Source organism: Oncorhynchus nerka, linkage group LG20 (genome assembly GCF_034236695.1).
Source record: "Oncorhynchus nerka isolate Pitt River linkage group LG20, Oner_Uvic_2.0, whole genome shotgun sequence".
Lineage (NCBI taxonomy): Eukaryota > Metazoa > Chordata > Actinopteri > Salmoniformes > Salmonidae > Oncorhynchus > Oncorhynchus nerka.
Genome location: NC_088415.1, coordinates 60,301,388 through 60,329,208, shown reverse-complemented (window position 1 = coordinate 60,329,208; position 27,821 = coordinate 60,301,388). Strand labels below are relative to the sequence as shown.

The following is a 27,821-nucleotide window of genomic DNA, read 5'->3' as shown; positions in this document are numbered from 1 at the left end:
AAGTAGGCTATACATAACCATGGCGGACCCACTGTAAAATGAGTCTTTTTTTCTGTTATTGCTTGTTTCAACAGACTCAAACCCATCCTCTGCCTCCCTCAGTCTTTTCAACCTCCTCTCTCTTTCCCTCCAATCCTCCCCCTTCTGAAAAGGATCAACTTTTCCCAGCCTAAATGATTTCTTAGCCTCCTCGAGAGACAGCCCTGTACTCCCTCCTCTTTAAAGTGGAGCCTCACCCACAGCAATCAACCCGTCTTTATTCCGGGCGAGTGGCCGTTCTACGGTCGTCTCCAGGCGCGTTCCTGAGCAGGGCCAAGCCCCTCTCCGGAGAGTGCCCGTGCGCCAGCTGATCCGGATGAACTGTCACAACCCGGAGCCTGCGCACTGAGGCCACGGGGATTTCCAGCAGTACAGCGGAAAAGGTAAGGTGCTGAATGTCCGTGGCGTCTCTCTCACTCTGATGAAACAGGTTTTACAACAGCAGAACATTAAACATGCATAGCTCGCCTTTGACGCGTCTGTCTGGACATGTGTGAAGGGCCCAGAGATGTCCGTTCTCTGTGCGGCTGGGGACCATCAAACAGTTCCTAGCTAACGGTAGTTAGCTCCTGTGGCTAACGCCCATTAGCACCACAGCAAGCGAGCTGTGGCTTGTACATGACACTTCCACTGCGTACCCAGCTGATCATTGTTAACGTTGCAAGGCGTTATTGTTCAATTCGATGTATAATAACGTTTTAGTCGTGGTTAACTGGTGGGAACAACGCAGGCTAACATAGTCGGCAAGCTAACCCAGGTGGTTGTGTGTTTTCAGATGCTAACTAGTTAGCTAGCTTGCTAAGCGGAGTACTAGAAGTTCGTCCCTTGCGCAGCTGGTCCTTTTTGCCTTCAATTTCGGTCACCAAATAGCTTGGCCAGGTCAAACACATTTTCACTAATATTAAATCATAGCACGTTTTTGGGTTCATTCAGTGGTTTCATGTCAAATTAATTATCTTTGAAGTACCATTTTTATATTCCTAGAACACAAGTTGAAAATGATACTGTTTCTGCTTCCTGTTTATTTAAAAAATATATAATTTATAGCAGTGAGTGTCGAAACAACGGTTTTAAATGTCCCAATTCACAATCATTATTCTGAAATATGTTGTGATATGTTGAAGACCAATGCATAAAAAATACTCCCTATAAACACCTGTCACACTTTTGTTCAGATGACTTGTATTTTGCCAAATTAGTACCTTTTTAAACTGCTCATGCAGTTTAACTTTTACCAAGCGGTACTCCAGACTGAAATTGATTAGGTTGTTCTACTATAATCAAATGCACACGCATATTAATCACTCATGTCAAGAATGTATGGAAATCAATGGAACTGGGATAATTGGCTGCTGCTATGTGCCATTTGCACTCTTCTAAAAAAACAAACCACAACACACTTGGGTATACTACCTGTCGATAGATTAGAACATTTATCAACTCATCTCCTTCTGGGACAATGTTTATGGTAGATGGCCAATACTAAACAAGGCAGTAGCAGTGATTTGCTGATTCCCTTTTCCATTCAAATATAGCCATCTCTTAGTTATGCCTTTCGATTTTGAAATTGTTGCATGTTGATCATTTTATTTGGATGAAAGGAATTGCAGAATTAGCAAGTGTCGGGATGATACAAGTATTGTTAAAGTAGTTAGTATCGTGGGAAGGAAACACAAGGCATATTTAATTTCTTTAGGAAAACTCCCCTAATGTTGGAAACTAACGTCATTATGTTGTCATCCAGAGTCGCATGTATTTATTTTCCAAGCTATAGCGCACAACATTTTACATACAGCTTTTTTACAGGACAAAGAGTTTGGTCTGCTTTGTTTTCATTTTTGGCCTGGATTTTTTTGGGGATGGGGGGAAAACTCTGGACTTCATTGCCCTAGAATTTGCCAGCATATTTGCAGCCCTATAGTTAGCTAAACCTTACACTGACGCAAACACTAATTTGAATGTCAAAAGGATATTGCTGTGAAATGCAGATTTGAGATTACATTACATTTTAGGTCAGACTGCATGGTAAAACATTGTCAATTATATTTCTCTATTTTGAAATCCATACAATTATGCAGGTAATATAGGTAACTTCAGAGCTTGCTATATTCATGAATCAGCATACCATGTAGCCATCTGCATTTTGAGCTGTTACTTTTTCTGTTGATCATTCATGCAAAGTGGATGTGAGTGCAGTTTTTTTGCTAAATGGTTAGCTAGCTATTTAGTGCACTGTGGGGCAAAACATCCATCCATCCATGCTACACACTGCACATTTAGTGTCAGTAACAGAGGGGGTGTGTCACTCACTAGGATACATATTCCCTTCCCCTCAATCACGCACAAACACACTGAGATCGATGTTCTCTACCCCTTTGTTTCAATGGGCCATTTAGCATGTTTGGAACATATTTGGCTGCTTCTGTGTCACCTGATGTCAGCATTGCATGAATGCAGAGAAAGAAGGGAAGTGTCCCAAGCTCAATACGTCATCTTTATTGGCACAGTGAAGTGTGTGTGGTGTGCGCATATGTGTGTTCAATATCCTACCGCATATCCCTCTTTTGTCGTTGCAGCTTGGAGTTTAAAAAATGCACAGCATCATGATCGTGACCTTCTCTGCCTGGTGACCTTGAATTCACTACTTTTGACAGGGCAGAGGCTAGAGCTCCGGATGCAACTCAGGACCACCAAACTGTGAACCACCAGCCCCCTCTGACCTTATTTTATTTCCCACATTTTCCCTGGAGAGCCCACATAGACTGCTAATAAAATTACCAGAGATGCCCCAAAGCAGAGGGTGGTCTTACAGGCAAAAGCCTAACCACCCCAATTACCCTAAACCAGGAACCAGTTAAGTTCAATACTACTACCGATCCCCTTTCGTCTTTAGAATGGTGACAGCTTCCTGATTGAGGCCAGAGGCGTTTTCTAGTGCATTTCTCAAAATCCTCAGCGGAGTCTATTTGTGTGCATGTCCTGAGATGGCGGCAGAGAGGGGCTGCTGAGTGTCGTCCCGGTCCTTGGCATGAGAGAGGGAGTGAGAGAGGAGTGTCACGGCTGAGCAGTTCACTGCTGCGCCGCCAATGGATGCTAAACTGCAAGAGGACCTGTTCCGGAGGTACGTGGCATGCCTGGAGAGGCGGCTGGAGGACGGAGGGGGGAATGCGGGCGCTGGGAAAGGCACATCACAGAGGGGCAGCGAGGCCCTACTCTCCACGGCCACGGCCCTGCTGGGGGCCTACCAGCCAGACCCGGGCCAGAGGTTCCGCATGGTGCGCTTCTATGAGGTGGTGGAGAATGCCATGCGCTGCCTGAGAGGCTGCAGTCTGCGTGGCCTGGAGAGAGCCTTCCTCACCCTGGAGACGGTCTGCACCAACCTGCTGCTCTTCCCCTGGAAGAAAGAGTTCCGCTGCATCAAGGTACCATCATCTAAAGCTTCTGGAATGGACTTGTTTCTCTCATCTGACTGTTCTGATGGCAGGATTGTTGTCCTATATTAATATGGTCCCTGAGGTTAAACATTGTATTGCATTTCAATGAATTTGCTGGAACTTAAACAACTTAAACAACCTTAATAATTGTGTCCTCCTTTGTGTCTCCCCCTTCTAGACTTTCACAGGCCCGTATGTCTACCACCTTCAGGCTGTCTTGTGTGACGCCGATCTCCGTTCCCTCCTGCGTTCCATGGGCTACTCCCATGAACACGAGCTCCAGTTCCATGTCCGGGACCACCCTGGTGGCCCGGCCCACCTCCGGCAGCTAGCCTTTGAGCTCTTCCTGGCCCAGGCAGAGTGTCGTCTCCTTGGGGAGGTGGTGGCTCTGGCCCGGGGCTCAGCTTCTGAGCTGGAGGCCCTGGAGCAACGGAGGGGCTGCCGGGACGACGCAGCCGGCTGTGCCGAGGTCCTTCGGCGGCGGGACAGCCTCGGGGCTGACATGGCCCGGCTCTCTGTGCGACCAGTGGACATAGGTCACCCTCACCATCTGAGGAGAGGGGGAAGGCCGTCCAAGTCAGTGGATGTGACGGATGGAGCTGGGCATTGGCACACAGCCTGTAAGCCTGTCCTGAAAGCCTCTCTGAGCCTTAGGAAGGAACCTCTGTTTGTGGATGCAGAGGAGGACATGAAGGATGAGATCATCAGGCCCAGCACCTCCATATCCATGTTTTCTGTGGCTGCCCCGCCTTCTTACAGCCCCTTGGCTGACTTCTTCCCTATCCAATCACCGCCCTCTGTTGATGCCTACTCCTCCTACCACCTCTCCTCATTGGATGAGATTGATCTGTACACAGAGAGGGGTGGGCCTGGGGTTGGAGGTCGACAGACGCCTTCCAGACCTTCATCCAGGGAACCCTGGGATGCCAGGGATGGCTGGGCGTTCAAAGCCCATGGCGGACTCTCTTCTCTGGGGTTGAAGTGTCAGGGTTGTGGCCTGGGCTGCTCCAGCCTGGCCTCCTGCCCTAGGTGTGACATGATCCTGTGCCCGGCCTGTCGCGACATCGACCCCTCCCCTGTTGTGGCCTGCAGGAGTACCCAACCCCCAAATCACCCCGCCCCATGGATGGCTACCTCCCCGTCAAGGAGAAGCTGTCAGTATACTCCAACACCCACTCTCCTCACCCCCATATGCACCCTCATCCCCTCACCCTCACCCAACAGCACACCCACCCCCACCCCCAGATGGTAGAGAAACCCCTTATGGCCACCAAGCTGTTTCCCAGCAAGTCGGTAGCCAATGCTGACCGAGCAAGTCTGGTGGGGTCGCGGTGCGGGTTCTGTAACAAGCCGGGGGCATCTCACACCTGTGTGAACTGCTCCAAGGTATCGTGTGACTCGTGCATGAGCCTGTACGGCAAAGACTTGTGCACACGTAAAAACCCCCAGCACAGCTTTGTCCCCAACCATCAGCTCAACTTTAAGTCTGGAACCATATCACACCTGGTGTACCGATGAGCAGGGAGTGAACTCTCTCACTTTCCTCTCACCCTTCCCTTGTACCCTTGCACTCTCCCCTGCCCTTTCTTTCCTCCCCTCCCTCATATCGTCTCTATCAGATGTATGCCTCTGGAATACATACATTACACATGTTCATAGGGAGTCCTCTCTCTCTGCCTTGTAAAAGATCATGCTTTTTTTAACTGGTTCCTCCTCTTCCTTACTGCTCCACCCCCTCTAGCTTAGTCATGTGACGTCGTAGGGCTTCCCAATCCCTTAAATCTATTCCTCCTTCAAACGAAACGCACGACGGCTCGAAGGAAAGCCGCCCAAACAAAACACAAGCTGACATAACTTGTCAGCCGAGGAGACTCCGTTAGATGTGTCGTACAGAAGACTTCTGAAACTGGATTGTGTGCACTGATGAACTTTTTAACCTTGAAAACCAATAGGAAAGAACACTGAACTTACACTGGAATTAAATAGTATATATTTTCAATGGTTCATTCCGTAGATCAATGTAAGACTGTTAGTTGGGTGGTGAGAGGCTGAAGTGAACATTTGGTGTGGGGGTTGATGCTTTAAAGGGATATTTTGAGACAGACTATTATGGCAACTGACCACTATTTAAAGAACAATCACTTGTACATTTACCCTTAAATATTTAGTGTATGGCTGAGGTTTACATGCTGCTGTGGAAATTGGAGATGTTTTGTTGTATCAGTTTATCATATCACTTACATTTTCACAACACACCTAAATTCTCAATCTCATTGCTATCATGCTGATATGTCACCCAGCGTCTTGGAGGTGGCTGTTGTTTGGAGTAATCCAATAAACTGGAGGACCCTAAGAAATTAAGTCTAAAGCCAGTGACAGTCCCGAAAATATATATGAACTTCACTCTTTGCTACACTGGCATTTAGACACTACAGGGAGAAGTTTCCGTTCTGTGACAGGGAGAAGTTTCGGTTCTGACAGAAGTTTCTGTTTATGACAGGGAGAAGTTTCTGTTTATGACAGGGAGAAGTTTCTGTTTATGACAGCTTACCCAGATGGTAATTCTCCCAACTGATCTTCAGTTAGTGTTTTACAACCTGTTCCTTCTCCTATTTACAGTGGGGTTTGAAATTACTGACACCCTTGATAAAGATAAGCAAAATAAATCAAATACTGAGCTATACTGTATGCTGAAAAGAATGTGCTAAGAATACCTATTTTCATGTCAATTAACTAATGTAAACACTTGGAGTTTACTGAATGACATTGGCATTTGGATTGTAGCTGCTGCTTTGGTCAGAGGTGAAAATAAATGTCTTTGGCCATGCACACCAGTGGTGGGTTTGGCGTTGAAATGAGAATGCAGAAAATAACCCCATTCCTACTGTAAAATATGGTGGTGGATCTTTGATGTTATGGGGCTATTTTGCTTCCACTGGTCCTGGGGCCCTTAAGGTGGGGGCGGCAGGTAGCCTAGTGGTTAGAGCATTGGACTAGTAGCCGGAAGCATTTCGCTACACTCGCATTAACATCTGCTAACCATGAGTATGTGACCAATAAAATTTGATTCAGAAGGTTGCAAGATCGAATCCTCGAGCTGACAAGGTAAAAATCTGTCGCTCTTCCCTTGAACAAGGCAGTTAACCCACTGTTCTTAGGCCATCATAGTAAATAATAATTTCATGCTGAAATCCTTACACATAGGTCTACCTGTGGGCAATGACACTTCACACATACAAAGTAAAATGTTCTGGCCATGCTGAAATCCTTACACATAGGTCTACCTGTGGGCAATGACACTTCACACATACAAAGTCAAATGTTCTGGCCATGCTGAAATCCTTACACATAGGTCTACCTGTGGGCAAATGGCAATGACACTTCACACATACAAAGTCAAATGTTCTGGCCATGCTGAAATCCTTATGTGGCATGTGATGAAGAACACAGGACTGTAAAATTCACAGTTTAATAAAGAGACTTGCGGATAAGGTTCTGGGTTAGAAAAATACACAACACACGAAAAGGGAAGTGTGTTGTTTCTGACTGATGAACCCAATTGGCCACTGCTGCCTTACATTATTCTTTCAACAACCGCTCTAGCTAGAGAAGGGTGATTTTGTCAGCGTCTATGCACTAGCGTCTATGCACTATTGGGGCGGCAGGTAGCCAAGTGGTTAGAGCGTTAATAATGTACTGTGTTGTAAAAACAAATGCAGTAAGCAACATGTCAGGATACTAGGCTCATCCTAATGCGTCATCTAATGTGCAATTGTGTTATTTCCCACCATACGTTCATTTCGGTGAAGTGCGTCCCCCTCAGATGATTATCAGCTTCTGTAAGACACGTGGATCTCAAAAGACGACGACTCTTCCTCGTGCGCAGAGAATTCAACTTGATTAAAAGAAGAAATGAGTATGACATCCCGGCATTTAAAGTATAATACATTTGGAGTCAGTTTTAAAAAGGCCAACTGAAATCCTTTCCTCAATGATGTACTGTAATTGCTTGTTCTATTACTTGGTGAAAGCTATATAGAGGAATGCATTACATTAGTCATTACCTCAAGGAAGTGTGCTACTGCATTTTTTGGAACTTGGTTGAAATGTCTTTCTAGAGTGGCCTTAAGGAGCAGTGCAATTCACTTTTGACCTCTTCTCCTCGTTCATCTAGTGATGTTTCCGAACGGGCCAAAGAGATGCCCTAATGGATATGTTCCAATACTTAAATGTTCTTCTTTCCAGGAGCTCTTTCACCGGTGCTCTGAGAAGGCCAGCTGAGGTGATCTCTAGTTGGCTCTCACCTCCCACTGAGTGTGTTTCTGTCACAGACACAGCTTCTGTGCAGAGTATCATATCTTTACAATGTCTGGCTAGAAACATGTTAACATCTCAGGAACCAATAGGACACCATTAAAATCTCTGCAGAATCTGTACTGAATATGCATGAAAGCAACACCCATTGTCCTCACAGACCAAAAGGAACACAGAGAGAAGAGGCCATTGGGCATAACCTACTCTATATTCTAGCCAGTAGACAAATAGAAACAAATGACGAACTAGTAGTCACAGCAAGCCCATGACAAAATGTCATTGAGCAGCTTTGATGCCGCCAATTTGATTCGCTGTCATTTGTATATATTGTTTCACACATGAAACTTCCTATGTGACAGAGAAATCAATCATCCCTTTTCTCTCTTTGTGGTTATCTTACCAGTATGAAAAGTGGTGGTGTTGCCCCGACCCACAAATCCTCTGGTGGTGTTGCCCCGACCCACAAATCCTCTCCTCACCCGGCATGCTCTGTAGACCCAGCCCGGAACCCTAACTTTACCCCCTCTCCTCCCCCTCCACCCGTTGACACTGAGGAGCATCGCAGAATGTCTGTGTAGAGGGATTCAATCCCCACACGGCCATACAGGGGGAGAGGAGGGGGAAAATAGCCAACATTGTAAATTGATGAAAAGTATGTACAGTTGGAAGTCGGAAGTTTACATAAACCTTAGCCCAATACATTTAAACTTAGTTTTTCACAATTCCTGACATTTAATCCTAGTAAAAATTCCCTGTCTTAGGTCAGTTAAGATCACCACTTTATCTTAAGAATGTGAAATGAGAATGATATATTTCAGCTTTTATTTATTTATTCACATTCCCAGTGGGTCATAATTTTACATACATTCCAGTAGTATTTGGTAGCATTGCCTTTAAATTGTTGAACTTGGGTCAAACGTTTCGGGCAGCCTTACACAAGCTTCCCACAATAAGTTGGGTGAATTTTGGCTAATTCCTCCTGACAGAGCTGGTGTGACTGAGTCAGGTTTGTAGGCCTCTTTGCTCGCACATGCTTTTTCAGTTCTGCCCACAAATTGTCTATAGGTTTGAGGTCAGGGATTTGATGGCCACTCCAAAACCTTGACTTTGTGGCCCTTAAGCCATTTTGCCACAACTTTGGAAGTATGCTTGGGGTCATTGTCCATTTTGGAAGACCCCACAACATGAGGCTGCCAACCCCCGTGCTTCACGGTTGAGATGGTGTTTTTGGGCTTGCAAGCCACTCCTTTTTCCTCCAAACATAATGATGATCATTATGGCCAAACAGCTATATTTTTGTTTCATCAGACCAGAGGACATTTCTCCAATAAGTACAATCTTTGTCCCCATGTGCAGTTGCAAACCGTAGTCTGTTATATGGCAGTTTTGGAGCAGTGGCTTCTTCCTTGCTGAGCAGCCTTTCAGGTTATGTTGATATAGGACTCGTTTTACTGTGGATATAGATTATTTTGTACCTGTTTCCTCCAGCATCTTCACAAGGTCCTTTGCTGCTGTTCTGGGATTGATTTGCACTGTTCACATCGAATTATGTTCATCATCTCTAGGAGACAGAACGCGTCTCCTTCCTGAGCGGTATGATGGCTTTGTGGTCCCATGGTGTTTATAGTTGCGTACTATTGTTTGTACAGATGAACGTGGTACCTTCAGGCATTTGGAAATTGCTCCCAAGGATGAACCAGACTTGTGGAGGTCTACAATTTGTTTTTCTGGGGTCTTGTCTGATTTTCTTTTGATTTTCCCATTATGTCAAGCAAAGAGACACTAAGTTTGAAGGTAGGCCTTGAAATAGATCCACAGATGCAGCTCCAATTGACTCAAATAATGTCAATTAGCCTATCAGAAGCTTCTAAAGTAAAGTTTTTTTAAAGGCACAGTCAACTTGCTGAATGTAAACTTCTGCCCCATTGGAATTGTGAAATAATCTGTCTGTAAACAATTGTTGGAGAAATGACATGTCATGAACAAAGTAGATGTCCTAACCGACTTGCCAAAACTATAGTTTAACAATACATTTGTGGTTGAAAAACAAGCTTTAATGGTTCCAACCTAAGTGTATGTAAACATCCGACTTCAACTTGATTGTGTGTGTGTGAACTCAGCAAAAAAAGAAACGTCCCTTTTTCATGCCCGTCTCTTTCAAAGATAATTCGTAAAAATCAAAATAACTAAACAGATCTTCATTGTAAAGCGTTTAAACACTGTTTCCCATGCTTGTTCAATGAACCATAAACAATTAATGAACATGCAACTGTGGAACGGTCGTTAAAACACTAACAGCTTACAGACGGTAAGCAATTAAGGTCACAGTTATGAAAGGTTAGGACACTAGAGGCCTTTCTACTGACTCTGTAAAGCACCAAAAGAAAGATGCTCAGGTCCCTGCTCATCTGCGTGAACGTGCCTTGGTATGCTGCAAGGAGGCATGAGGACTGCAGATGTGGCCAGGGCAATAAATTGCAATGTCCGTACTGTGAGACTTCTAAGATAGAGCTACAGGGAGACAGAATGGACAGCTGATCGTCCTCGCAGTGGCAGACCATGTGTAACACCACCTGCACAGGATCGGTACATTCGAACATCACACCTGCGGGACAGGTACAGGATGGCAACATCAACTACCCTAGTTACGCAAGGAACGCACAATTCCTCCATCAGTGCTCAGACTGTCCTCAATAGGCTGAGAGAGGCTGGACTGAGGTCTTGTAGGCCTGTTGTAAGGCAGACCCTCACCAGACAACACCGGCAACAAAGTTGCCTATTGGCACATCCACCATCGCTGGACCAGACAGGACTGGCAAAACGGTTCTTCGCTGACGGGTCGCGGTTTTGTCTCACCAGGGGTGATGGCCGGATTCAGGGTTTTTCCGTTGAAGGCTTGAGTGTTAGACCGAGGCCTGTACTCTGGAGTGGGATCGATTTGGAAGTGGAGTGTCCGTCATGGTCTGGGACGGTGTGTCACAGCATCATCTGACTGAGCTTGTTGTCATTGCAGGTGATCTCAACGCAGTGCATTACAGGGAAGACATCCTCCCTCATGTGGTACCCTTCCTGCAGGCTCATCCTGACATGACCCTCCAGCATGACAATGCCACCAGCCATACTGCTCGTTCTGTGCGTGATTTCCTGCAAGATAGGAATGTCAGTGTTCTGCCATGGCCAGTGAAGAGCCCGGATCTCAAATCCCTTTGAGCACGTCTGGGACCTGTTGGATCGGAGGGTGAGGGCAAGGGCCATTCCCACTAGCAATGTCCGGGAACTTGCAATTGCCTTGTTGGAAGAGCAGGGTAACATCTCACAGCAAGAACTGGCAAATCTGTTGCAGTCCATGAGGAGGAGAGGCACTGCAGTACTTAATGCAGCTGGTGGCCACACCAGATACTGACTGTTACTTTTGATTTTGACACTCCTTTGTTCAGCAACACATTATTCCATTTATGTTAGTTACATGTCTGTGGAACTTTTTCAGTTTCAGTTGTTGAATCTTGTTGTGTTCATACACATATTTACACGTTCATTTGCAGAAAATAAATGCAGTTGACAGTGAGAGGACGCTTCTTTTTTGCTGAGTTTATTTATATATTTACTCCCATTCAAAAGTTTGAGGTCACTTAGAAATGTCCTTGTTTTTGAAAGAAAAGCACATTTTTGATCAATTAAAATAACATCAAATTTATCATAAATACAGTGTAGACATTGTTAATGTTGTAAATGACCTTTGTAGCTGGAAACGGCAGATTTTTTTATGGAATATCTATATAGGCGTACAGAGGCCCATTATCAGCAACCATCACTCCTGTGTTCCGATGGCACGTTGTGTTAGCTAATTCAAGTTTAGAATTTTAAAAGGCTAGTTGATCATTAGAAAACCCTTTTGCAATTATGTTAGCACAGCTGAAAACAGTTGTGCTGATTTAAAGTAGCAATAAAACTGGCCTTTAGGCTAGTTCAGTATCTGGATCATCAGCATTTGTGTGTTCGATTACAGGCTCAAAATAGCCAGAAACAAATACCTATCTTCTGAAACTCGTCAGTCTATTCTTGTTCTGAGAAATTAAGAAGAAAAAAAGAAATTGCCAAGAAACTGAAGATCTCATACAACGCTGTGTACTACTCCCTTCACAGAACAGCGCAAACAGCCTCTAAACAGAATAGAAAGAGTGGGAGGCCCCGGTGCACAACTGAGCAAGAAGACATTAGTGTCTAGTATGACAAACAGACGCCTCACAAGTCCTCATTCATTAAATATTACCCGCAAAACACCAGTCTCAACGTCAACAGTGAAGGCGACTCTGGGATGCTGGCCTTCTAGGCAGAGTTGCAAAGAAAAAGCCATATCTCAGACTGGCTAATAAAAATATTAAGATGGGGAAAAGAACACAGACACTGGACAGAGGAAGATTGGAATAAAAGTGTTATGGACAGACGAATCTAAGTTTGAGGTGTTCGGATCACAAAGAGAAACATTTGTGAGAATCTGAAACAAATGAAAATATGCTGGAGGTGTACTTGGCGCCATCTGTCAAGCATGGTGGAGGCAATGTGATGGTCTGGGGGTTCTTTGGTAGTGGTAAAGGGGGATATTTGTACAGGGTAAAAGGGATCTTGAGGAAGGAAGGCTGTCACTCCATTTTGCAACGCCATGCCATACCCTGTGGACGGTGCTTCATTGGAGCCAATTTCCTCCTACAACAGGACAATGACCCAAGCACAGCTCCAAACTATGCAAGAACTATTTAGGGAAGAAGCAGTCAGCTGGTATTCTGTCTATAATGGAGTGGCCAGCACAGTAATAGGATCTCAACCCTATTGAGCTGTTGTGGGAGCAGCTTGACCGTATGGTAGGTAAGAAGTGCCCATCTAGCCAATTCAACTTGTGGGAGGTGCTTGGGGTGAAATCTCTTCAGATTACCTCAACAAATTGACAACTAGAATGCCAAAGGTCTGCAAGGGTGTAATTGCTGCAAATGGAAGATTCTTTGATGAAAGCAAAGTTTAAAGGACACAATTTATTATTTAAATTAAAAATCATTATTTATAAACTTGTCAATGTCTTGACTATATTTGCTATTCATTTTGCAACTAATTTCATGTACAGTTGAAGTCGGAAGTTTACATACGCCTTAGCCAAATACATTTAAACTCAGTTTTTCACAATTCCTGACATTTAATCCTCTTAAAAATTCCCTGTCTTAGGTCAGTTAGGATTCCCACTTTATTTTAAGAATGTGAAATGTCAGAATAATAGTACAGTCGTGGCCAAAAGTTTTGAATGACACAACTATTCATTTTCAGTCTGCTGCCTCAGTTTGTATGATGGCAATTTGTATATACTCCAGAATGTTATGAAGAGTTATCAGATGAATTGCAATTCATTGCAAAGTCCCTCTTTGCCATGCAAACGATCTGAATCCCCAAAAACCATTTCCACTGCATTTCAGCCCTGAAGAGAGATCACTCTGTCATGCTGATTGAGTTTGAAAAACAGACTGGAAGCTTCAAAAGGAGGGTGGTGCTTGGAATCATTGTTCTTCCTCTGTCAATCATGGTTACCTGCAAGGAAACAAATGCCATCGTCATTGCATTGCACAAAAAGGGCTTCACAGGCAAGGATATTGCTGCCAGTAAGATTGCACCTAAATCAACCATTTATCGTATCATCAAGAACTTCAAGGATAGCGTTTCAATTGTTGTGAAGAAGGCTTCAGGGCGCCCGAGAAAGTCCAGCAAGGGCCAGGACCATCTCCTAAAGTTGATTCAGCTGCGGGATCGGGGCACCACCAGTACAGAGCTTGCTCAGGAATGGCAGCAGGCAGGTGTGAGTGTATCTGCACGCACAGTGAGGCGAAGACATTTGGATGATGGCCTGGTGTCATGAAGGGCAGCAAAGAAGTCACTTCTCTCCAGGAAAAACATCAGGGACAGACTCATATTCTGCAAAAGGTACAGAGATTGGACTGCTGAGGACTGGGGTAAAGTCATTTTCTCTGATGAATCCCCTTTCTGAATGTTTGGGGCAGCCGGAAAAAAAGTTTGTCCGGAGAAGACAAGGTGAGCGCTACCATCAGTCCTTGTCATACCAACAGTACAGCATCCTGAGACCATTCATGTGTGGGGTTGCTTCTCAGCGAAGGGAGTGGGCTCACTCACAATTTTGCCTAAGAACACAGCCATGAATCAACAATGGTACCAACACATCCTCCGAGAGCATCTACTCCCAACCATCCAGGAACAGTTTGGTGATGGACAATGCCTTTTCCAGCATGATGGAACACCTTGCCATAAGGCAAAAATGTTAACTAAGTGGCTCGGGGAACAAAACTTCAATATTTTGGGTCCATGGCCAGGAAACTCCCCAGAATTTAATCCCATTGAGAATTTGTGGTCAATCCTCAAGAGGCGGATGGACATAACCCCCCCACACAAATTCTGACAAACTCCAAGCATTCATTATGGAAGAATGGGCAGCCATCAGTCAGGATGTGGCCCAGAAGTTAATTGACAGCATGCCAGGGTGGATTGCAGAGGCTTTGAAAAAGAAGGGTCAACACTGCAAATATCGACTTCTTTTGATTTTCACATGATGTCAAGCAAAGACGCACTGAGTTTGAAGGTAGGCCTTGAAATACATCCACAGGTACACCTCCAATTGACTCAAATAATGTCAATTAGCCTATCAGAAGCTATCAGAAGCTTCTAAGGCCATGACATCATTTTCTGGAATTTTCCAAGCTGTTCAAAGGCACAGTCAACTTAGTGTATGTAAACTTCTGACCCACTGGAATTGTGATACAGTGAAAAATAAGTTAAATAATCTGTCTGCAAATAATTGTTGGAAAAACTACTTGTGTCATGCACAAAGTAGATGTCCTAACCGACAAAACTATAGTTTGTTAACAAGAAAGTGGTTGAAAAACGAGTTTTAATGACTCCAACCTAAGTGTATGTAAACTTCCAACTTCAACTGTGTGTTTTCATGGAAAACAAGTACATTTCTAAGTGGCTCCAAACTTTTGAACGGTAGTGTGTATGTGTGTGTGTATATATGCGCACACAGTACCAGTAAACATTTTGGACACACCTACTCATTCAAGGGTTTTTCTTTATTTTTTACTATTTTCTCCATTGTAGAATAATAGTGAAGGCAACAAAACTATGAAATTACACATAGAATCATGTAGTAACCAATATCGTTTTAAACAAATCAAAATATATTTTATATTTGAGATTCTTCAAAGTAGCCACCCTTTGCCTTTGACAGCTTTGCACACTTGGCATTCTCTCAACCAGCTTCATGAGGTAGTCACCTGGAATGCATTTCATTGAACAGGTGTGCCTTATTAAAAGTTAATTTGTGGAATTTCTTTCCTTCTTAATGTGTTTGAGGCAATCAGTTGTGTTGTGACAAGGTAGGGGTGGTTTACAGAAGATAGCCCTATTTGGTAAAATACCAAGTCCATATTTGGTCAAAAACTGCTCAAATAAGCAAAAAGAAATGACAGTCCATTACTTTAAGACATGAAGTTCAGTCAATCCGGAGAATATCAAGAACTTTGAAAGTTTCTTCAAGTGCAGTCGCAAATACCATGAAGCGCTATGATGAAACTGGCTCTCATGAGGACCGCCACAGGAAAGGAAGCTGCAGAGGATAAGTTCATTAGAGTTACCAGCATCAGAAATTGCAGCCCAATTAAATGCTCACAGAGTTCAAGAAACAGACACATCTCAACATCAACTGTTCAGAGGAGACTGTGTGAATCAGGCCTTCATGGTCGAATTGCTGCAAAGAAACCACTACTAAAGGACACCAATTAGAAGAAGAGACTTGCTTGGGCCAAGAAACATGAGCAATGGACATTTAGACTTGTGGAAATTTGTACTTTGGACTGATGAGGTTAATTTGACATTTTTGGTTCCAACCGCTGTGTCTTTGTGAGAAGCAAAAGAAGGTAAACGGATGATTTCTGCATGTGTGGTTCCCACCGTGAAGCATGGAGGGGTGTGATGTTGTGGGGATGCTTTGCTGGTGACACTGTCTGTAATTTATTTAGAATTGAAGACACACTAACCAGCATGGCTACCACATCTTTCTGCAGCGATACGCAAACCCATCTGATTTGTGCTTAGTGGGACTATCATTTGTTTTTCAAAAGGACAATGACCCAAAACACGCCTCCAGGCTGTGTTAGGGCTCTTTTACCAAGAAGGAGAGTGATGGAGTGCTGCATCAGATGACCTGGCTTCCACAATCCCCCGACTTCAACCCAATTGAGATGGTAAAACTTGTAAGAATAATGAAAAATACAACATTAATATATCTTGGTCATCAAAAAGAAAGGAGGACCAAGGCACTCTTCATATAATTAATTAAAATGCCTTTATTAGAATGGCATGTTCAATAGAAAAAAAGTTTTTAAAAAACAGACGCGTTTCGGCTGCATGGCCTTCGTCAGGGAGTACAAAAAAAAGGAATACAATGTCCTCTTTTGAACAGCTTTTCCAATTAGTCCTAATTGAAAGAAGGAGTGGTTACAAAATTGTGGTTACAAAATGTCAATTATCCCAGCTCAATTAGCCAGAATGATGACATTATCTCTCTAAACTAAATCACAGTAGACCTATTGCTTGCATGATAATCATACATGAATTAGAATAGAGGAAATTACCCATTGTAATTCATCACCTCAAAATAATTTATATTATTAAAATAACAAACAGGGAGAGACTACAGGAAGCGGCCGAAGTGCACATGACATCAGAAGCGCAGAAAGATTGAAACTATGAGCTGGCGATTTCTGATATTTGTTCTGAAATGATCATGTTAAAAATACTAGTGTAATCCTACAGCATAATAGGTAGGCTAGATTTGGACATAAATTTGGCAGCAGGTAGGGTAACATGGTGTAACTAGACACCCTAAGAAATATGTTCAAATGCTGATGCAAAAAAGCTACGTTTGGTAAAAATATGTGGATATGTGGATGATGGTCAACCTTAAGGAAAACAAACTATGAAGGCAAATAAGTGGCTAGTTTTTTAAACTCTTTTTGTTATTTAATGAAATGTTGTTTTCAGAAAAGTACTGGGGTAACTGGAAGTTACTTGTGGATGGCCAGCATCCACAGTCCCGGAGTCGACTCTTCACTGTTGACATTGAGACTGGTGTTTTGTGGGTACTATTTAATGAAGCTGCCAGTTGAGGACTTGTGAGGAGTCTGTTTCTCAAACTAGACACTCTAATGTACTTGTCCTCTTGCTCAGTTGTGCACCGGGGCCTCCCACTCCTCTTTCTATTCCGGTTAGAGCCAGTTTGCGCTGTTCTTTGAAGGGAGTAGTACTCAGCGTTGTACGAGATCTTCAGTTTCTTGGCAATTTCTCACATGGAATAGCCTTCATTTCTCAGAACAAGAATAGACTGACAAGTTTCAGAAGATATGTATTTGTTTCTGGCCCTTTTGAGCCTGTAATCAACCCCACAAATGCTGATGCTCCAGATACTCAACTAGTCTACAGAAGGCCAGTTTTATTGCTTCTTTAATCAGAAGAACAGTTTTCAGCTGTGCTAACATAATTTCAAAAGGGTTTTGTAATGATGAATTAGCCTTTTAAAATGATGAACTTAGCTAACACAACGTGCCATTGGAACACAGGAGTGATGGTTGCTGATAATGGGCCTCTGTACACCTATGTAGATATTCCATAAATAATCTGCCGTTTCCAGCTACAAAGGTCATTTACAACATTAACAATGTCTACAGTATTTCTGATCATTTTGATGTTGTTTTAATGGACAAAAAAAACAAGGATATTTCTAAGTGACGCAAAACTTTTGAACGGTTGTGTGTGTATGTATACACAATGTGTGGACACCCCTTCAAATGAGTGGATTAGGCTATTTCAGCGACACCCGTTGCTGACAGGTGTATAAAATCGAGCACACAGCCATGCAATCTCCATAGGTAACATTGGCAGTGCAATGGCCTTACTGAAGAGCTCAGTGACTTTTAACGTGGCACGGTCATAGGATTCCACCTTTCCAACAGTTCGTCAAATGTCTGCCCTGCTTCTTGCTGCCCCGGTCAACTGTAAGTGCTGTTATTGTGAAGTGGAAATGTCTAGGAGCAACAATGGCTCAGCTGTGAAGTGGTAGGCAACACAAGCTCACAGAATGGGACCGTGGAGTGCTGAAGCGTGTAAAATCAGCACAAGAACTGTTCATCGGGAGTTTCATGAGATGTTTCTATGGTCGAGTGCTCAATGCCAAGCGTCGGAGTGGTGTAAAGTTTACCATAAGGGTAGGCTAGTTACCCCATCAAATGAATGCTTTGGTGGGAGAAAAAGGAGGATTGTGAATTAAGTTAATTAAAATGTTTTCACAATTCTGTGGTGGCGCAAAACTTAATCATCACATGTATACACACATTGTAGATTTTCCATAATTTATGACAAGTAGGAATACATTTACTTTTTAGTTTTTCTAATTTCAGACGATTTTCAGACGTAGATACCTGTGATATCGACACTCACCTTGAATGCAACTGCAATCTGTCCTTGTGACCAACAGAGGGTGGTAGGTACCTACAGACCACAGCTTGTTGGACTTAACTGCGGACAAAATAAGTACTAAATATAAGGCATCCTATTTGTCTTGAAATAATATTACATTTTAAATTATAGTAGCGTATAAGTGACCAATACATAATATACATACAGTATTGTCAGCATGGCAACAATATATTTGATTCATCAAATAATTTGTCATAATATGATCGGATTTGGTCTGAACAATAAAGTACAGCAGTCTGATTGGTTATTGAGACATGGATGATACAAGGTTGCCATAACAACACACAGGCATACAATACAGCAGTCTGATTGGTTATTGAGACATGGATGATAAAGAGTTGCCATAACAATACACAGGCATACAATACAGCAGTCTGATTGATTATTGAGACATGGATGATACAGGGTTGCCATAACAATACACAGGCATACAATACAGCAGTCTGGTTGGTTATTGAGACATTGATGTGCATTGATACAGGGTTGCCATAACAATACACAGGCATACAATACAGCAGTCTGATTGGTTATTGAGACATGGATGATAAAGGGTTGCCATTACAATACACAGGCATACAATACAGCAGTCTGATTGGTTATTGAGACATGGATGATACAGGATTGCCATAACAATACACAGGCATACAATACAGCAGTCTGATTGGTTATTGAGACATGGATGATAAAGGGTTGCCATTACAATACACAGGCATACAATACAGCAGTCTGATTGGTTATTGAGACATGGATGATAAAGGGTTGCCATAACAATACACATGCATACAATACAGCAGTCTGATTGGTTATTGAGACATGGATGATAAAGGGTTGCCATAACAATACACAGGCATACAATACAGCAGTCTGGTTGGTTATTGAGACATGGATGATACAGGGTTGCCATAACAATACACAGGCATACAATACAGCGCCCTGATTGGTTATTGAGACATGGATGATAAAGGGTTGCCATAACAATACACAGGCATACAATACAGCAGTCTGATTGGTTATTGAGACATGGATGATAAAGGGTTGCCATAACAATACAGCAGTTGAGTATAAATTGATGTAACCTTTAGGGGTAGATTTGGGATGGAACATTACTCTACCATAGTGATAGGTGGAGCTTTCATCCTATTAATTACACCAATTAATTATTTTCTAATCTAAGAAGTGTAGCTAGGTCACTGCTCTGTGTGCAGAGTGTTTTGTGCGCAGCAAATGGGTGTGTGTGTGTGTATGCAATGGGTGTGTGCCTTTACAGCGTGTGTTTGCATTTGTGGTGTGTGTATGTGTGTGCCTTTGCAGCATGTGTGTGTGCCTGTGCAGTGTGTGTATCCGTGCAGCATGTGTCCATGCAGTATGTGTATGTGCCGGTGATGCGTGCTGCACCTCGTGCCGTGGGTTTCCCTCAGAGACAGTGGGCTCCTCTGTGTCATGTGCAGGGGACTCACAGCACCCCTCATCACCCAGCATCACCAGGACATTCTGGGCTATATTTATACTGGGATAACAGCTAGACCCATGGCATGCTACATTTGGACCTGGTTCAAAGTAAACACCATAGCAGCCTAAACTATACACCATACAGTGCCTTGCGAAAGTATTCGGCCCCCTTGAACTTTGCGACCTTTTGCCACATTTCAGGCTTCAAACATAAAGATATAAAACTGTATTTTTTTGTGAAGAATCAACAACAAGTGGGACACAATCATGAAGTGGAACGACATTTCATATTTCAAACTTTTTTAACAAATCAAAAAATGAAAAATTGGGCGTGCAAAATTATTCAGCCCCTTTACTTTCAGTGCAGCAAACTCTCTCCAGAAGTTCAGTGAGGATCTCTGAATGATCCAATGTTGACCTAAATGACTAATGATGATAAATACAATCCACCTGTGTGTAATCAAGTCTCCGTATAAATGCACCTGCACTGTGATAGTCTTAGAGGTCCGTTAAAAGCGCAGAGAGCATCATGAAGAACAAGGAACACACCAGGCAGGTCCGAGATACTGTTGTGAAGAAGTTTAAAGCCGGATTTGGATACAAAAAGATTTCCCAAGCTTTAAACATCCCAAGGAGCACTGTGCAAGCGATAATATTGAAATGGAAGGAGTATCAGACCACTGCAAATCTACCAAGACCTGGCCGTCCCTCTAAACTTTCAGCTCATACAAGGAGAAGACTGATCAGAGATGCAGCCAAGAGGCCCATGATCACTCTGGATGAACTGCAGAGATCTACAGCTGAGGTGGGAGACTCTGTCCATAGGACAACAATCAGTCGTATATTGCACAAATCTGGCCTTTATGGAAGAGTGGCAAGAAGAAAGCCATTTCTTAAAGATATCCATAAAAAGTGTTGTTTAAAGTTTGCCACAAGCCACCTGGGAGACACACCAAACATGTGGAAGAAGGTGCTCTGGTCAGATGAAACCAAAATTGAACTTTTTGGCAACAATGCAAAAAGTTATGTTTGGCGTAAAAGCAACACAGCTCATCACCCTGAACACACCATCCCCACTGTCAAACATGGTGGTGGCAGCATCATGGTTTGGGCCTGCTTTTCTTCAGCAGGGACAGGGAAGATGGTTAAAATTGATGGGAAGATGGATGGAGCCAAATACAGGACCATTCTGGAAGAAAACCTGATGGAGTCTGCAAAAGACCTGAGACTGGGATGGAGATGTGTCTTCCAACAAGACAATGATCCAAAACATAAAGCAAAATCTACAATGGAATGGTTCAAAAATAAACATATCCAGGTGTTAGAATGGCCAAGTCAAAGTCCAGACCTGAATCCAATGGAGAATCTGTGGAAAGAACTGAAAACTGCTGTTCACAAATGCTCTCCATCCAACCTCACTGAGCTCGAGCTGTTTTGCAAGGAGGAATGGGAAAAAAATTCAGTCTCTCGATGTGCAAAACTGATAGAGACATACCCCAGGGGACTTACAGCTGTAATCGCAGCAAAAGGTGGCGCTACAAAGTCTTAACTTAAGGGTGCTGAATAATTTTGCACGCCCAATTTTTCAGTTTTTGATTTGTTAAAAATGTTTGAAATATCCAATAAATGTCGTTCCACTTCATGATTGTGTCCCACTTGTTGTTGATTCAGTTTTATATCTTTATGTTTGAAGCCTGAAATGTGGCAAAAGGTCGCAAAGTTCAAGGGGGCCGAATACTTTCGCAAGGCACTGTATGTGCCTGACCACCTTGATTCGGTCTCATGTAGCAAAATTTGAAATAGTTTTTTTTACATTGGACAAAACTAAAGACTCAGAGCTAGGAATGGTATATAATACCCTGCAATTGAGGAACAATGTCAAAGTAATTTTGCTTTGAAAGTTGATCAACTTATAAACCCCACTTTTGAGAAAATGGCCTGTGAATGTTTTGGTACACTTACTGGAGATCTCTTCCTTCTCTACACCCATTTAGCATCATTCACACCCTGTTAAGCTTTAGCCCCACCCATCTCTTTAACCTCTTAAGTCGACCCTCTACTTTTTTGAACATTCTGTTAAAAATCGCGCAACATTTCAGCGCCCTGCTACTCATGCCAGGAATATAGTATATGCATTTGCTTAGTCTGTGTGGATAGAAAACACTCAGACGTTTATAAAACTGGTTAAATCACTGCTGTGGCTTTACCAGAACGGCATTTACATCGAAAAGCACAGGAAAAACTGATCACTGAAAATGGGAAAATATATCCATGCGCTACTTGAACCCATTGATAAAGGTGAACCACAATTAATTGACTGAGGTTGCAGTACCTACAGCTTCCACATGGTGTCTAGAGTCTTGTCATTTCCCTTCGAGTTTTTTCTTGGTCAAACACATGCAGGGCACCGTATCTCCTATGGTCTAGGACCGGATATTTTCGTTGAGTTTCTAGCCGGACATTTTTCCAGACGGACAGCTAATGATCTTTACATCGCCTCCTGATGAATTTTATCGCTTATTAACGTTTACTAATACCTAAAGTTGCATTACAAACGTATTTCGAAGTGTTTTGTGAAAGTTTATCGTCGACTTTTTGAATTTTAAAAAATGACGTTACGTTTTGAAACGATGTTTTTTCGTTTATCACACAGTCTACATATAACGATATCTAGGCTTTATATGGACCGATTTTATCGAAATAAAGACCCAAATAGTGTTTATGGGACATCTAGGAGTGCCAACAAAGAAGATGGTGAAAGGTAATGAATGTTTTCTATTTTATTGTGCGGTTTGTGTAACGCCGAAATGCTAATTATTTTGTTTACGTCCCCTGTGGGTCTTTTTGGGTGCTTTAATTCGATACCCTGCATGTGTATTTTAATGAACTTTTGAGTTTTAACTAATACTATTAGCATTTAGCGTAGCGCATTTGCATTTCCAGAGCTCTAGTTGGGACGCAAGCGTCCCGAGTAGAAGCAACAGGTTAAAGTCTTGGCTGAACGACGACATGAATAACATAGATCTGGAAAGACAAGGGTTGGCGGTCTGTGTATATTTGTAAACAACAGCTGGTGCACAAAATCTAAGGAAGTCTTGAGGTTTTGCTCACCTGAGGTAGAGTATCTCATGATAAGCTGTAGCCCACACTATTTTTTCATCTATATTCTTCGTAGCTGTCTATTTGTCACCACAAACCGACGCTGGCAGTAGGGCCACATTCAATGAGCTGTATACGGCCATAAGGAAACAGGAAAATGTTCATCCAGAGGCGGTGCTCCTAGTGGCCGGGGACTTTAATGCAGGGAAACTTAAAACCGTTTTACCTCATTTCTATCAGCATGTTAAATGTGCAACCAGAGGGAAAAACTCTGGACCACCTATACTCCACACACAGAGAGGCGTACAAAGCTCTCCCTCGCCCTCCATTTGGCAAATCTGACCGTAATTATATCCTTCTGATTCCTGCTTACAAGCAAAAATAAAGCAGGAAGCACCAGTGACTAGATCAATAAAAAAGTGGCCAGATGAAGCAGATGCTAAACTGCAGGACTGTGTTGCTATCACAGACTAGAATATGTTCCGGGATTCTTCCGATGACATTGAGGAGAACACATCATCAGTCACTGGCTTTATCAATAAGTGCATCGATGACGTCGTCCCCACAGTGATACCCAACAGACATACCCCAACCAGAAGCCATGGATTACAGGCAACATCTGCACTGAGATAAGGGGTAGAGCTGCTGCTTTCAAGGAGCGGGTCTCTAACCCGGAAGCTTAAAAGAAATCCCGCCATGCCCTCTGACGAACCATGAAACAGGCAAAGCATCAATACAGGACTAAGATTGAATCCTACTTCACCAGCTCTGACACTCGTCGGATGTGGCAGGGCTTGCAAACTATTACAGACTACAAAGGGAAGCAGAGCCGCGAGCTGCCCACAATAATCTACCAGACGAGCTAAATTACTTCTATGCTCACTACGAGGCAAGTAACACTGAAACATGCATGAGAGCATCAGCTGTTCCGGACGACTGCGTTATAATGACCTCCGCAGCCAATGTGAGTAAGACCTTTTAAACAGGTCAACATTCACAAGGCTGCAGGGCCAGACGGATTACCAGGGTGTGTACTCGGAGAATACGCTGACCAACTGGCAAGTTGACTTTACTGACATTTTCAACCTCTCCCTGACTGAGTCTGTAATAACAACATGTTTCAAGCACACAGTCCCTGTGCCCAAGACCACTAAGGTAACCTGCCAAAATGACTACCGACCCATAGCATTCACATCTGTAGCCATGATGTGCTTTGAAAGGCTGGTCATGGCTCACATCAACACCATTATCCCAGAAACCCTAGACTCACTCCAATTTGCATACCGCCCCAACAGATCCATGAATTATGCAATCTTTATTGCACTCCACACTGCCCTTTCCCACCTGGACAAAATGAAGCCCTATGTTAGACTGCTATTCATTGGCTACAGTGAGGGCGTTCAACAACACAGTGCCCTCAAAGCTCATCACTTAGCTAAGAACCCTGGGACAAAACACCTGCCTCTACAACTGTATCCTGGACTTCCTTGAAGGGCCAGCCCCAGGTGGTAAGAGTAGGTAACAACACATCCGCCACATTGATCCTCAACACAGGGGCCCCTCAGGGGTGAGTGCTCAGTCCCCCCCTGTACTCCCTGTTCACTCATGACTGCATGGTCAGGCACGACTCCAACACCATCATTAAGTTTGCCAATGACACAACAGTGGTAGGCATGATCACCGACAACAATGAGCTAGCCTATAGGGAGGAGGTCAGAGACCTCGCCGTGTGGTGGCAGGACAACAACCTCTCCCTCAACGTGATCAAGACAAAGGAGATGATTGTGGACTTCGGGAAAAGGAGAACCGAGCACACCCCCATTCTCATTGACGGGGCTGTAGGGAGAGCTTAAGTTCCTTGGTGTCCACATCTCCAACAAACGATCATGGTCCAAACACACCAAGATAGTCGGGAAGAGGGCACGGCAAAGCCTATTCCCCCTCAAGAGACTGAAAATATTTGGAATGGGTCCTCAGATCCTCAAAAGGTTCTACAGCTGCACCATCGAGAGCATCCTGACTGGTTGCATCACTGCCTGGTGTGGCTACTGCTCGACCTCAGACTGCAAGGGTAGTGCGAACGGCCAAGTACATCACTGGGGCCAAGCTCCCTGCCATCCAGGACTTCTATACCAGGCGATGTCAGAGGAAGGCCCTAAAAATTGCAAAGACTGCAGCCACCCTAGTCATAGGGTCACTATTGTGGAGGATTTAATTATTCCGGCTGCCACGGATATGGTTGGGACAATGCTGGGGGAAAAGACCCAAAAACGATACAATGTCTTCATCAAACAACACTGTTTCACAACGCATCAGTGACATGGCAGGAGATGTTTTGAAACAATTACTACTAAGCCAGTGAATTATATGCGTGACAGCTGGATGAGTCAACAGACGTGGCGGGCCTGGCACAGCTCCTGGTATATGTCTGTTACGTTTATGTGGGGGTCAATTAAAGGAAGACATCCTCTTCTGCAAAGGACAACATGAGAGGATATTTTTAAAGTACTGGACAGCTTTGTGACATCAAATGGACTTTGGTGGTCAAGATGGGGCGGCAGAGTAGACTAGTGGGTAGCGCGTTGGACTAGTAACCGAAAGGTTGCAGGATCGAATCCCCGAGCTGACAAGGTACAAATCTGCCGTTCTGCCCCTGAACAAGGCAGTTAACCCACTTCCTAGGCCATCATTGAAAATATGAATTTGTTCTTAACTGCCTTGCCTAGTAAAATAAAAAATAAAAATGTGTTGGTATCTGTACTGATGGCGCAAAAGCCATGACAGGGAGACATAGTGGAGTGGTAACGCGCGTGCAAGCAGTTGCTCCCAACGCAACTTGGGTACACTGCAGCATCCACCGAGAGGCTCTTGCTGCCAAGGGAATGCCTGACAGCTTGAAAGATGTTTTGGACACTACAGTGAAAATGGATAACTTTGTTAAAGCAAGGCCCCTGGTGACCATGTAATGCTTTTACAACATATAACAAGGGTTATCAAGGGGCAAAGTACTGACGCATTTTTTAAAATTGAAAGACGAGCTTAAAGATTTCTTTACTGACCCTCATTTTCACTTGTCTGACCGCTTGCATGATGACGAGTTTCTGACACGACTGGCCTATCTGGGTGATGTTGTTTCTCACCTCAATTATCTGAATCTAGGATTACATGGACTCTCTGCAACTCTATTCAATGTGCTGGACAAGCTGAGGCTAAGACCAAGAAGTTGTATCTCTTTTATGTCTGCATTAAGAAGGTGTTTCCATCATTGTAAGATTTTTTTGTGTAAAAATGAACTCAAGCTTACGGACAATGTCAAATGTAATATAGCGAAGCACCTGAATGAGTTGGGTGCTCAGTTACACAGGTACTTTCACATAACGGATGACACAAACAACTGGAATCGTTATCCCTTTCATGCCCTGCCTCCAGTCCACTTACTGATATCTGAACAGAGAGCCTCATCGAAATAAGCGGTTCTGTGAAAATTGAATTTAATCAGAAGCCACTGCCAGATTTTTGGATAGTGCTGCACTCAGAGTTTCTTGTCTTGGCAAATCATGCTGTTAAGACACTGATGACCTTTGCAACCATGTATCTATGTGAGAGTGGATTCTCGGCCCTCCCTAGCATGAAAACTAAATACAGGCACGGTGTGTGTGTGTGGAAAATTATTTAAGACGGAGACTCTCTCCAATACAACCCAACATTGCAGAGTTATTGCATACTTTCAAGCCCACCTTCTCATTAACCTGTGGTGAGCTATTCATAATGTTTGATGAACAAATAATGTTTTAAATGTAAGATGGCTAAATAAAGAGCAAAATGATTGATTATTATATTCTTATTTGTGCCCTGGTCCTGTAAGAGCTCTTTGTCACTTCCCACGAGCCGGTTTGTGAAAAACTCACTCATTCTTATGTTTAATAGATGTATCATATAGTGTGTGTGTGTGTGGCAGGCTTACAATGATGGCAAAAAAACAAACATTTGAGAGTGCGCTGACTAGAGGTCGACCGATTACAATTTTTCAACGCCGATACCGATTATTGGAGGACCAAAAAAGCAGATACCGATTAATCGGCCAATTTTTATTTGATTTTATTTATTTATTTGTAATAAAGACAATTACAACAATACTGAATGAACACTTATTTTAACTTAATATAATACATCAATAAAATCAATATAGCCTCAAATAAATAATGTAACATGTTCAATTTGGTTTAAATAATGCAAAAACAAAGTGTTGGTTTGTAAAAGAGCAATATGTGCCATGTAAGAAAGCTAACGTTTAAGTTCCTTGCTCAGAACATGAGAACATATGAAAGCTGGTGGTTCCTTTTAACATTAATATTTCTCTCTATACGATTTGTATTTCATCTACCTTTGACTATTGGATGTTCTTATAGGCACTTTAGTATTGCCAGTGTAACAGTATAGCGTCCATTCCTCTCCTCGCCGCTACCTGGGCTCGAACCAGGAACACATCGACAACAGCCACCCTCTTAGCAGCGTTACCCATGCAGAGCAAGGGGAACAACTACTCCAAGTCTTGGAGCGAGTGACGTTTGAAACGCTATTAGCTTGGCACCCCGCAAACTAGCTAGCCATTTCACATCGGTTACACCAGCCTAATCTCAGGAGTTGATAGGCTTCAAGTCATAAACAGCTCAATGCTTGAAGCATTGCGAAGAGCTGCTGGCAAAACGCACGAAAGTGCTGTTTGAATGAATGCTTTACGAGCCTGCTGTTACCTTCCATCACTCAGTCAGACTGCTCTATCAAATCATAGACTTAATTATAACATAATAACACACAGAAATAAGAGCCTTAGGTCATTAATATGGTCGAATCCGGAGACTATCATTTCGAAAACAAAACGTTTATTCTTTCAGTGAAATA

At 43.2% G+C, this 27,821-nt stretch overlaps 1 protein-coding gene across 1 annotated transcript; it reads left to right on the top strand.

The window, feature by feature from the left end:
- Window positions 1-233: 233 nt before the first annotated feature.
- On the top strand, window positions 234-6,555 carry LOC115102883 (spermatogenesis-associated protein 2). Its single transcript, XM_029623298.2, is given in 4 exon segments — window positions 234-422; window positions 2,616-3,461; window positions 3,652-4,543; window positions 4,546-6,555. Coding segments are annotated over 3 exon segments (1,674 nt in total). The 5' UTR covers window positions 234-422; window positions 2,616-3,125; the 3' UTR covers window positions 4,992-6,555.
- The last annotated feature ends 21,266 nt before the right edge of the window (window positions 6,556-27,821 follow it).